The 11,649-nt window shown below is 49.6% G+C and overlaps 1 protein-coding gene across 1 annotated transcript; it reads right to left on the reverse strand.

The window, feature by feature from the left end:
* Positions 1-5,915: 5,915 nt before the first annotated feature.
* LOC121462048 (tubulointerstitial nephritis antigen-like) lies at positions 5,916-11,218 on the reverse strand. Its single transcript, XM_041673469.1, has 4 exons — positions 11,158-11,218; positions 7,269-7,463; positions 6,813-6,907; positions 5,916-5,993 (listed from the first exon to the last, which is right to left on the reverse strand). The coding sequence occupies exons 1-4, from the start codon at positions 11,216-11,218 to the stop codon at positions 5,916-5,918; spliced, it is 429 nt and encodes a 142-aa protein (XP_041529403.1).
* Between the last annotated feature and the right edge of the window lie 431 nt (positions 11,219-11,649).

Below are 11,649 nucleotides of genomic sequence, written 5' to 3' on the forward strand. Positions count from 1 at the left end.
TCTCTGCACCACTCTTTCCTGCTTCCTCAACCCAGGGAGGAGGGGCAGCCGCCTGCCCAGGTGTGACTGGGCAGGTTCCAGGATGCAGCCAGGTGAACACAGACCTGCAGCAAGGGCTGACCCAGGCTTGCCCTCCTACCCCCACCCCCGCCCCCTTGCCTGGCAGCCTTGCCTCTCTGATTTGAAGATACAGCATCATTTCCATTCTGTTAGCCTCCCCTGCAACTGGGAAGGGCGTGGGAGAGATGGTGTTTACTCCACTTACCCATACCTGGGCTCTGGGCTTCATGAGCAGGACCCAAGTTTCTCTGCTGAGCCTAGATTTTATTAGTTCTAAGGATCAAAGGCAAATGAGACAACTTTTCTGAGCCTTAACTCTTTGATTTGTGAAGTGGATATGCTCTCTGACGCAGGAGGCCGTTAAAGTTCTTACAGAATGTCTCCTGTACATTGCTGGTGCTCATAGAAAATACATACATCTCAGATGCTCAAGATGTAAGTGGGAGCGCCCCTCTCCCACCAGCAGATGTGCGTGTTCCTGGGGTCTCCAGGGGACAGTGTTCCAGTATAGGAGCAGGACTCTCACTTCTAATATCTTTCTATTTTCAACAACCTGGGAGTTTGCCACTACGTCAAAGCCGGGACCACATGCCCAGCCAGGCTTCAGGTACCAGGATGTGGAGGGTGCCATTGTGAGGGAGATGACTGAGGGACAGCGGAGTGGAGTTACAGATCGTACATCCCTCAAGGGCTCCTTGGAGATTTTAAGTAGCTGCTTTTGGATGAAAGTAGTTCCACAATGGGGCAGACATGATGGAGGTCACAGACTCACAAAAGTTGGGACTAGAAAGAAAGATACAGTTTAAAACTGTGTTAAAACATCTGTCCTGTTTCCAGCTCTATCCTTTAATCGTGGGTAAGAAGCTGTGTGATCTTAAGACAGGTAGGTTGCCCACTCTGGGCCTTAGTCAAAGAGAGTTCTGAGGAACTCTGAGGAAGTGGGGTATGTCAGCCTCATCAGGAGAGGGTGCTGGAGACTGTGTGGTGGAGATTTGGAGTCGAGTGCCTAGGTACCAGTCCCATGAACACACTCTGTAGGTGAGTCTCTTCATCTCCCTAGTGAGGAGGGGCTCACTGCAGGAACCTGGACTTTGGGAGACCTTGCCAGATAGCCATGACCGGTTGTGAGGTGTGAAACTCTTCCATCCAGTAGCTGGAGGGAACACAGCAGGGAGGAGGGCACCCCCTCCTGCCGCACCCCTGCTGGGCCAGGGGCTTCCTCATTCCAAGAGCAGGTAGGTCGCTACCCCTGAGCTAATCCCCTGACAAGGTGCTCTTTTCACCCCCACAAGGATTTCCCCATGCCATTTCCTTCTCGCCTGAAATGCTCAGCCCCTCTACACACTGGCGTGGAAAGAGAAACAAGCTAAACCCTGAGATTCGGGCCAGCTTCTTCTGTATTCAGAGTCGGCTCCAAGCCTGGGCTGACGGCTGGTGGCTCCGAGGGCCGTCACAAACTTCACTAGAAAGTCCTTGGTTACCATTTTCCTCAGCCCAGGTCAGCGCTCGCCCTGAGTGGGCACAAGGCACAGGCGCCACTGCGTTAACAAGCACAGGCTTCTGTACTCCAGCCTCGGCTCGTGAGGAATCCATCATAGAGGAAAGCAGACAGAGCCTGCCCTCAGGAGCTAGCTCCCGAAGAGCGGGTGAACAAGGAACATGGGGGGAAAGGTGGATTTGTCACATGAGTGTATGCGGGGTGTGTGTGTGTGTGTGTGTGTGTGTGTGTGTGTGTAATACTAAATAACAAGTGAGAAGGTGGTAGGGACAGCTGCAGAAAGGTTTATGGGCACCAAAGAGCCACCGCGGCTGGAGTCACAGGAGTCAAAGACATGGGCATGGGGACAGCAGAATGGCCGGGATGGGTAATAGGCATGTCATGACTATCTGAGGCTTTCCTCTATCAGAATACAAACAGCAAGCTTCATTCCATAAAACAGAATGAGCATTCCTTCCGGTGAGCTGCGCTGACAAGAATACAGAACAGACGACACCAACAGAAAGACTGGGGCTGGATGGGCTCACCCCCAGCAGGGCAAAAAGAAAAAAGGAAAGACCAAAACAAAAAGTGACTTGGTGACTAGAAAGCATACTTTCCCGGTAAGGTGCAAACAGGGAACTAGACTATGAATCCCTGACTGGTTAATGTCAAGTCTCTTTTTGTTGTTGTTTGGTAAGATGAAAGAAATTCATCGCCTGTTCTCAAAATCTGGCCATTGACCTCTCTGATTTCTAAGGTCAGAATGTAGTTCCAGGGACGAGAGACTGAAACGACTCAATTTGGCCACTTGGCCTAGCTCTGAGCCTTGTCTAAGACAGGGGCACCCATCACTTTTAACCTGACAGGCAAACAAGCTGGAAGGTGTCCCTGGAGAGTTCTGTGTAGTAATGGGCGCTATCTCAGGATTTGGAAAGCCAGGCGGTGGCAACCTTGGCAGCTCTGTTGAGAACAGCGTAAAGATTAGGAGTTTTTGCCCAGCGTGTGACTTGGGATGGTGGAGAAGGTGAACGTTCTCTGTTTAGTGAAAGTAGAACCGAGAGCCATCCAACTTGATCGACATGGGCTGTCAGAGTGGTGTCAGGGAGCCTCTCAGCCCGCACATCAGGGAGGACCTGGAACCATCAGCACCACTGAGGATCGGCTCTCCCAACCTCTGTCCCCCACAAAACCAGGGCATATTGTGGGGGTGACTCTGATTTGGGACAAGGGCCTAACTGACCCCACAAAAAATGTCCTGGAAATGCAACGCCGTCTGTGTGCTAGACATGAAGCTGACCCTTAGCCCACAGGCCACAGCTGAGTCGGTTGGCTTCTTGTGTAGCTACCTCCTCCTCCCAACTTGGGTCTCAGAGTTGCAGCTTACATAGCACCTAAGAAAGGGACAAACTTTAGTTGCAAGTGCACTTGTGTGCTCGTTGTAAATAGCTCCCTGAACGGCCAGAAGGAAATGTTTATATACCAAACTTGGCAAAGGGTGCAGGGCTTTGGGCTGCAATGGGCAAAGTGTGAAAGCAGCTGTGAGCTTTGCCATGCACACGGGATGGACAGTCTCTCCACGGCAGACAGAGTAGCAGAAAAGCAGCTACGATCTTTGCCATGCGCACGGGATGGACAGTCTCTCCACGGCAGACAGAGTAGCAGGAAAGCAGCTACGAGCTTTGCCATGCGCACGGGATGGACAGTCTCTCCACGGCAGACAGAGTAGCAGGAAAGTGTGCTGATCCTGGGTTTTGAATGGGCTCTGTTTTAACCAGATAAATTAGGATATGACATTGCCGGCCCCCGGTATCTTCACTTTAAAAAAAAAAATCTTTATGCATGACTAGGGAGAGGGCTTATTGGGTGGAACGCTTGCCTCTGAGATGAGGAGGGCTTAAGTTTGCTCCCCAGAACCCACAGAAGAATGCCAGGGTAGGCTGTGTGTGCTTGCTATCCCAGAACTGAGGAGACAAAGAGAGAGGAATCCTTGGGAGTGACTGGTCAGCCAGGCTAGCCTAACTGGTGAGCTCCAGGCCAACGAGAGACTCTGTCTTAAAGGAAGTAGACAGTGTCCCTGAGGATGCCATCTGAGATGGTCCTCTGGCCTCCAAATGAATGTGCCTACATGTGCACATGAATCTGTACACACATCTGTGCATATGTGTGTGCATGAGCACGTGTACACATACGCACATTAAAAAACAAATCCCTCAAGCCGGTGGTGGTGGCGCACGCCTTTAATCCCAGCACTCGGGAGGCAGAGGCAGGCAGATCTCTGTGAGTTCGAGACCAGCCTGGTCTACAAGAGCTAGTTCCAGGACAGGCTCCAAAACCACAGAGAAACCCTGTCTCGAAAAACCAAAAAAAAAAAAAAAAAAAAAAACCTTCCTGCCATCTGGGGGTTCTGCGAGGGTTCCATAAGTTCTGCGTGTTCTGTAAGGACAGATGGTGTTCAAGGAACATCTCCGGAAGCTGACACATGACAATTGCAAATTCAAGACTGGTCTAGGCTAGCATGAGTTAAAATGCCTGCCTGGAAAACTTAGTAAGACCTTGTTTTAAAGTAAACGTTGAAAACAGAGATGGGGATACAGTTCAATGGCAGAGAGCTCTTCTAGCATGCATGAGGCCTTTGGATCCATCGCCAAATCCTCACAAAATAACAACAAACGGGCCCCCTTCCATCAGTATTCCCCTTCCGGTTGCAAGCCTTTTCCTCACTGTCACCATGGCTGGCCCTGAGCCACACGTAAATGGGACCGTGCATACACTTTCCGGTGTTTGGCTTCTTTCATTTAACATTATGTCTGCAAGGCTCACCAGAGCTCTTGTGTATAACAGTGTTTTCTCCTTCTGATGGTGGGTGGCTCCCCACTGTAATAATCAACCACAATGGGTCTGGCCATTTTCTTCTCGATAGATGTTTGGCTTTGGATCGACCCCAGTTTTTCACTAGTCCGCATCAAGTTATTACTCATGTTATCAAGTTTTATTGACTATGTATTTCCGGGACTCCATAGACCAGCTTGTAACCCATGGGAAAAGGGACGGGCATACCCATCTGTCACCAGATAGATGCATTTCAGACATAGTTCCCAAGGCCTCTTAGAAGATCCCACAGGTGAAGTAACCAGTCAGCCACCCCAAGAGCTGACTGGAGGGCAGGTCTTTGTCCTGGCCCTCTCTTCTTTCCTGTTTCACTTCCCTTACCCTAATCCCATCGGGGTTATGTTCCTAAGTAAACTACTCAGAGAAATCAAGCCAACATAAAACCATTAGCCAAGAGCTGGGCTCTATGCCAACAGGGATCCTTGCTGCAATCAGTTGCCCAGAGACGGTGTTCAGATTGGTCAAGGCCTAGAGCGAGGCGTGGGTGGGGAGAATGGGTGATTCTGATCAGCTGCAACCAAGAGTGGATGAAGGGGATTAGCGAGGGATAAAGTTAGAACTGTGTGCTGAGCTGGGCTGTGGCAGGCCAGGCCCAGGACTTTCGCCTTTGTTGTGTAGAGGGTGGAAGCCGCTGGCTGCCTCTGAACAGAAAACTGGCCTCACACCAGAGCTTTGGAGACACAATGTGGTTGGAAGCTAGCCAGAGACCAGTGCCAGGCAAGAGTACCAGGAAGGAGACGCTGACCTTAGACTGCAGTCATGGGGGCTATAATAGGAAGGATGGGGTGGTGTGACGTGTCATTAGAAGACCATCGGCAGAGAGAAGTCAAAGATGACCCTGGGGCTGAGTCCAGAAACTTGAATGTAAAGAACTATTCATAACCCAGGAAAGAATATAGGGGAGAGATGGTGGGTTGCTTAATTAAAGGTTATTGATTTCTTATTTTCCGCTTTTTTTTTAAGTGGGTGTACATGAGTATAGCCCAGGCTGGTCTTGTGCTCACTATATAGCCAAGGATAGCCTTGAATTTCTGATCCACCTGCTTCTACTTCCTCCATCTCCCTAGTGCAAGGGTAACAGGTATGTGTCACCATGCCTGATTTCTGGGGTACTGGGCACTGGTGGCAGGGTTTTGCACATGTTTGGTAAACATTCTATCAGCTGAGCTAGACTCCCAGCCCCCTTAGCTTACTTTCAGGTCATTGTAAGAGTATATGTGTGTAATCATCTCAACACAATGAATAACACTCTGAACCAAGTGTGTTTTTGTAATTTTTTAATGACTAATTCTGTGCACATTTAGATATGTTTGCAACAATACCAGGTTTCCATTTTCCCCAGGCTAAGCCAACATGGGGGCTCACAGGATGACAGCTAAGAGGCAGACATCCCCTGGGCTGGCAGCCATATTGGCCTCACCCAACCACAGGTGATGGTGGTTCTGTGTCCTGCTGAAGTGGGCTGGAGGAGGAGCCTCAGGAGGGCTCAGGGCCCCTTCCAGATCCCCTTCACAGTGACTGAGAGTGGCCTTCTGGGGAGGCTGGTGCGGAGGAGCTGCAGAACCTAAGTGAGCAACAAAGCCGGTCCTCCCTCTTGCTGGCATTCATGGGCTCATATTCTAACCATCTCTCATGCCAGCAAGAGCCCTGCCCGTCCATGCTTGCTCTCTGGGGTTGTCACCTCTGCCCAACCGGGCAGGCTCTAGGACCCAGAAGAGCAAACAGGCTCGGCAGCTATAGGAGTCAAACCAGGTCCCCCAGGCAGCAAGGACAGGAGCCAGGACCCCCACACCCCTTCCTCTTGTGCAACAGTGAGGTGTGTTCTTCCGAGCTGGGCTGAGCACTTTGGGGCCAGGGCACAGAAGGAAAGAGGAGGACAGAGGAGGGTTTAGAACACAAGCCAGTGAATTTGGCACTTTGCCTGTTTCTGTACAGCTCATAAGCGAAGGATGTTTTGTGTATTTTTCTTTTTTTAATATTCATTTTTTACTTGACATGTATTGGTGTTTTGCCTGCATATATGTCTGTGTGAAACTGTTAGATCCCCTGGAACTTCAGTTATACACAGTTATGAACTGTTTTGTGAGTTCTGGGACTTGAACCTGGGTCCTCTGGAAGAGCAGCCAGTTGCTCTTAACTGCTGAGCCCTCTCCCCAGCTTCCTGTTTTGTGTATTTTTAAATGACAGTGGAGAAGAAAAAGGAATAGTTTATGACATAATGAAAATGATGTAAGATTCAAATAGGGCACTCTGCCCTAGCTCATAGAGCCCCTCCTCCCCGTTTCCCTTTTACCCCTCTCCTCCCCTCCCTTCCCCTCCCCTTACAGAGAGGTAGGAGCAGGTTGCCACCCAGCCCTAGCAGAGGACTCTCCCAGGCACGCACCATGCTTTGCACCCAATCTTGATTGCTATTGGCTGAGTCGTTTGTGCTCCGCATCCTCAGCACCATCTGCAGCACCACCTTGCGAGTGTGGCCGGCTGAAACACAACACGAAAGCCCACTGTCTTCATCCGCGCCTCCCAGCCCACTCGCCCACTGCTGTTCACCAACTCTGTGGGCTTCCTTTCTGCTCTGAAGTCTCCCAGCAGGCCAGAGATGTTGGGACCACCACATTCCCCTAGCCTGGCCCTCTCCACCAATACCTCAGCCTCTCCCTGTGGGACCTCAAAAAGGCTCAGAGGAGAGCAGTAGGCAGAAAGACGAAAGGGAGATGCCAAGCAGAGAGGAATATGAAGACACTGTGGGCATGAAATGCACAGACTACAAGAACTGAAGAATTATCGGGGATGCGGTGCCATCCAGGCCGCATTGTGGCCACCAGCGAAAGGACAGGCTTGCCTCTGTCGGCGACAGCAGCCTGCTGTGCCACGGGTGGAAGTGAGCCTGCATGCAGGTCATCCGGGTTGCAGAGGGCCCTGTGGTCTGGACAGCAGTCTGAGAGCACACGGCAGAACTCATCGCAATAGCAGCTTCCTCTCTGGCAGTGGTGATCTGTTCCCGGGCAGCAGAGAGGCTGGGGCTGGGAGCAACTGCCTAGGGGAAGAGACATCAAACAGACAGAACAGGGACAACTGGATGCACACACGCGGAAGAATGGGGTCCTGCCTCATACCACATACAAAAACGGCAGTTCAAGGTGGCTCACAGACTTGGCTATGAAGGGAATGGCTGTAAGAAGATAGGCTGTAAGAAGATAGGCTGTAAGAAGATAGGTTTGTCAACTGCTTCCCTAACCATCTCCCTAAGCAGCTCTGACTCAGTTACTGTCTGCTTACTAACCCACAAGTATGCAGGTACATCTTTTCTAAGAGGTGGAAAAAAAACAGATTATCTTAATGCTTTGCTCTTTCCTTCTCAGCTGATTCCTCAGCACCTGCCTCGGGCCTTGTTTAAGGACAAACTTGAGGACTTCCCAGCATTGACAGGGTCAACAGAAACAGGCCTTTGAAGGGCTGCAAGGCCAGTTGTTATGAAAATAGGAGTCTGCTGAAAGGGTGGTGGCCTAGGACGTCTCAAGGTGAGAGTGGGCTGGGCTGGCGGCCTCTGGGCTTGCCTGCCACAGTCAGCTCAGGGAACAGATGATCTGTTTCCATTCTTCTGTCCTCCCTCTTCCCAGGTACCTGGTCTGGCATTCAGTACGGGAACCAGCTGGAGAGGGAGGAGTGGGAGAAGCCATCCCGATTAAGCTTGGCCTTGTTTATGTATTAGAAATCAGTTCAATATCTACTTTAGACAGGACAGGATGAGACGGGATGAGATGGTGCCAATCTGAATTAAATCAAATTAAATAGACCTACATACCTTACATTTAACAAGAATAAGTGGCTTTCAAAAATGTCTTAACTACATGCATGAATGAACTAGGTCACAGAACAATTCATGGTTATGAATATGGTCTGGAGCCAGAAAAACCTGAAAGTCCCTGGTCTAGAGAGATGCTCTCATCCTATAGATGGAAGACAGGCATGTACCTAAGGCCATGCCTGAGGTGGCCACAAAACTGGGAGATTCTAGAAGCACTGATTTGATTTTCCCCGTCCTGGCTTCCCCACCACCTTGCACCCAGGCCGGCCATTCACACAGGTGCTTGTTGCTTGGACCACCCAAGTCTGTTAGTCTCCAAACACCCTGCGGGCACCTGCTTCTGAGCCGTGGCTTATCCGATGCCGTCAGCTTGGAGGGTCCAACCCTTCCAAACCCATTAGAAGAAAATATTCTTTCACATCAAGGTCAGACTTGAACCCAGCTCCCCATCCGCAGTAAAGGAAACCACAGTCCCAGCGTCTGCGGGAGAATGGCTGGAACTGGAGTGTGCTTTGCTGGGTGAAGAGCCCACACTCGGAAAGACAAACATCACATTTTCCCCTACAGGCTGAGCCGAGCTTTTTAATGATTATGTATGTGTATGTATGGGTGGGGGTTGCAGTATGGGGGTGGGGGGAAAGACGTTCTAAGGGCTGAGGAGGGGAGGAAAGAGAAAACAGTGGACGGGATAATAGATTACACACGACACAAAAGTAGAAGGAAGGGACAGTGGGGAGAGGAAGAGGACTCACAGGAGGGAGACCGGGAGCTGGGGGAGGGAAAGAGAAGATCAACTGACATGAAGTTTGTCTGGAAATGCCACAATGAGATCTCGGTACTTTATACACTAAGAAGACAAATGACCCAGCCTCCCAGGCAGCTAAGGAACTAGATCATTACTGTGATGATGTTCAGGGGCTGGAAATGTAGCTCACTGGGAACATGGTAACTTTGGTCGGGCATGGAGACACACATCCATAGTCCTAGGACCTGGGAAGCTGAGGCAAGAAGAGCTTGAATTTAAGACTGCTTGACCACATGGGAACTCTAGAGAAAGAGAGAGGGAGGGAGAGAGAGAGAGAGAGAGAGAGAGAGAGCGCGCAGATGGGCAGGTTAGAAAGATGTTTCAGTGGTTAAGAGCACTTACTGCTCTTCTAGAGGTCTTGAATTTGGTTCCTAGCTCCCACATCAAGCAGTTCATGACTGACTGTAACTCCAAATTCAGGGGGATTCCCCTCCTCTAGCCTCTCTGGACACCTATGCTCACTAACATGTGCATCCACACACATAGAACATACATACATACATACATACATACATGTACATACATACACACATAGATGTACATACATGCACACATAGACGTACATGCATACACACATAGACGTACATACATACACACATAGACTACATACATACACACATACACTACATACATACACATCGACGTACACACATAGACTACATACATACACACATAGATGTACATACACACATAGACATACATACATACACACATAGATGTACATACATACATACGTAGACGTACATACATACACACATAGATGTACATACATACACACATAGACTACATACATACACACATAGATGTACATACACACATAGACTACATACATACACACATAGATGTACATACATGCACGCATAGACTATATACATACACACATAGATGTACATACACACATAGACGTACATACATACACACATAGATGTACATACATACATACGTAGACGTACATACATACACACATAGATGTACATACATACACACATAGACTACATACATACACACATAGATGTACATACACACATAGACTACATACATACACACATAGATGTACATACATGCACACATAGACTACATACATACACACATAGATGTACATACACACATAGACTACATACATACACACATAGATGTACATACACACATAGACTACATACATACACACATAGACTACATACATACACACATAGACTACATACATACACACATAGATGTACAATCACACATAGACTACATACATACACACATAGACTACATTACATGCACAATACACACATAGACATACATGCATACATACATACATACATACACACATATCGTCAGGTACTGATGACAAGTAATCCCAGCTACTTGGAGACTGGGGAAAGAGAACCTCAAATTCAAGGGCTGCCTTAGTGCGATCCTGTCTGAAAATGTAAAGCAAAGAAAAAGATGTGAAGAACCCGGGGCAACTGGCTTGGCTCCCTCCAAAGCTCTGTTTGGCAAGTTTTCTATAGAAGATGAGAGCGGTACAGGGTGTGGAAGGGGAGCTGGGCAGCACTTCCCAATCCTCCAGGGCCCCCATGATCTCGCTCCAGCCCCCCAATTCAGGCCATACTCATCAAAACCGAAGCCCTGCCCTCAGCCAGAAATGTTTTTACAAACCACCCGATAGCGTGGCTCTGTTCCAGCACACACCATCTGAAGTCTGCCCAAGAAGGTTGCCTACCCACAACAACCACTTTTCTTCCAAAAATCTTCTGGCATATATACCTATACTGAACTTCCTGCTGCGTTTCCAGGTACGTTTTAGCCAGTGACTGACTGGCTACTGTTAAACTGGACCTGGGTTTGTCACACTCACTGTCCCTCCTGATCCCTCACCCCCTCCACCAAAACTGTACACACCGCAACCACCGCTGAAGACTCTGCGGCTCCCCAAGCAGCCGTTAAGCTTGCCACAGAGACATCGTGTGAACACGCGGAGAAGTTACACCAGGGATGATCTGATCCGTGGGTGAATCGTCCAGAGGCGGCCTCGCTCACCAGAAACCAACGACAGTGACTGGCTGGGAGAATGAAGGCAAATGCAGGGTTTCTTCTACCTCTGGAACAGGGGTCAGCTCAGCTCCTTACCTGTCTTTTGTTTTGGAATCACAGGGCCCAGCCACAGAAGCAGGAGGAAGACGGGCCACATGGCTTCAGGCTCAGCAGAAGCAGAAGTGCTTCAGCGATCAAGGCCCAGCTTCAATGGCCACCCACTTGAGAGAGCTCGCCAGGTGTCAGCACACAGAGGAGGAGCCAGGTGACACCTGGTCATTGGCGAAAGAGTGGCACCATGGCCATGCGGGACAGGTAGTCCAGCTGCTTAGCTTACCTAGACAGAGGTCATTTTTACATCCATGACACCAAGCTCTGGGAAGAATCTGAAATGCCCGAGTGGCAGAGGTGCCGTGGACTTCAGAGTGTCTGACCTTCCCATTGTACAGACAAGGACGCTGAGGCCCGGGAAAACAAGGGGTACTTTGGGCTCACACAGCTTACTGTGAAGAGCTCAGATGACAGAGCTAGTCTCCCAGCCCCCAGTCCAGCGCTCTCCCAGTCAAGTGAGGGAAATTCTAAGAGTGG

The sequence above is a fragment of the Microtus oregoni genome, unplaced genomic scaffold, assembly GCF_018167655.1.
Source record: "Microtus oregoni isolate MIOR12 unplaced genomic scaffold, Mior012 000023F_ref0000262, whole genome shotgun sequence".
In the NCBI taxonomy this organism is placed as follows: domain Eukaryota; kingdom Metazoa; phylum Chordata; class Mammalia; order Rodentia; family Cricetidae; genus Microtus; species Microtus oregoni.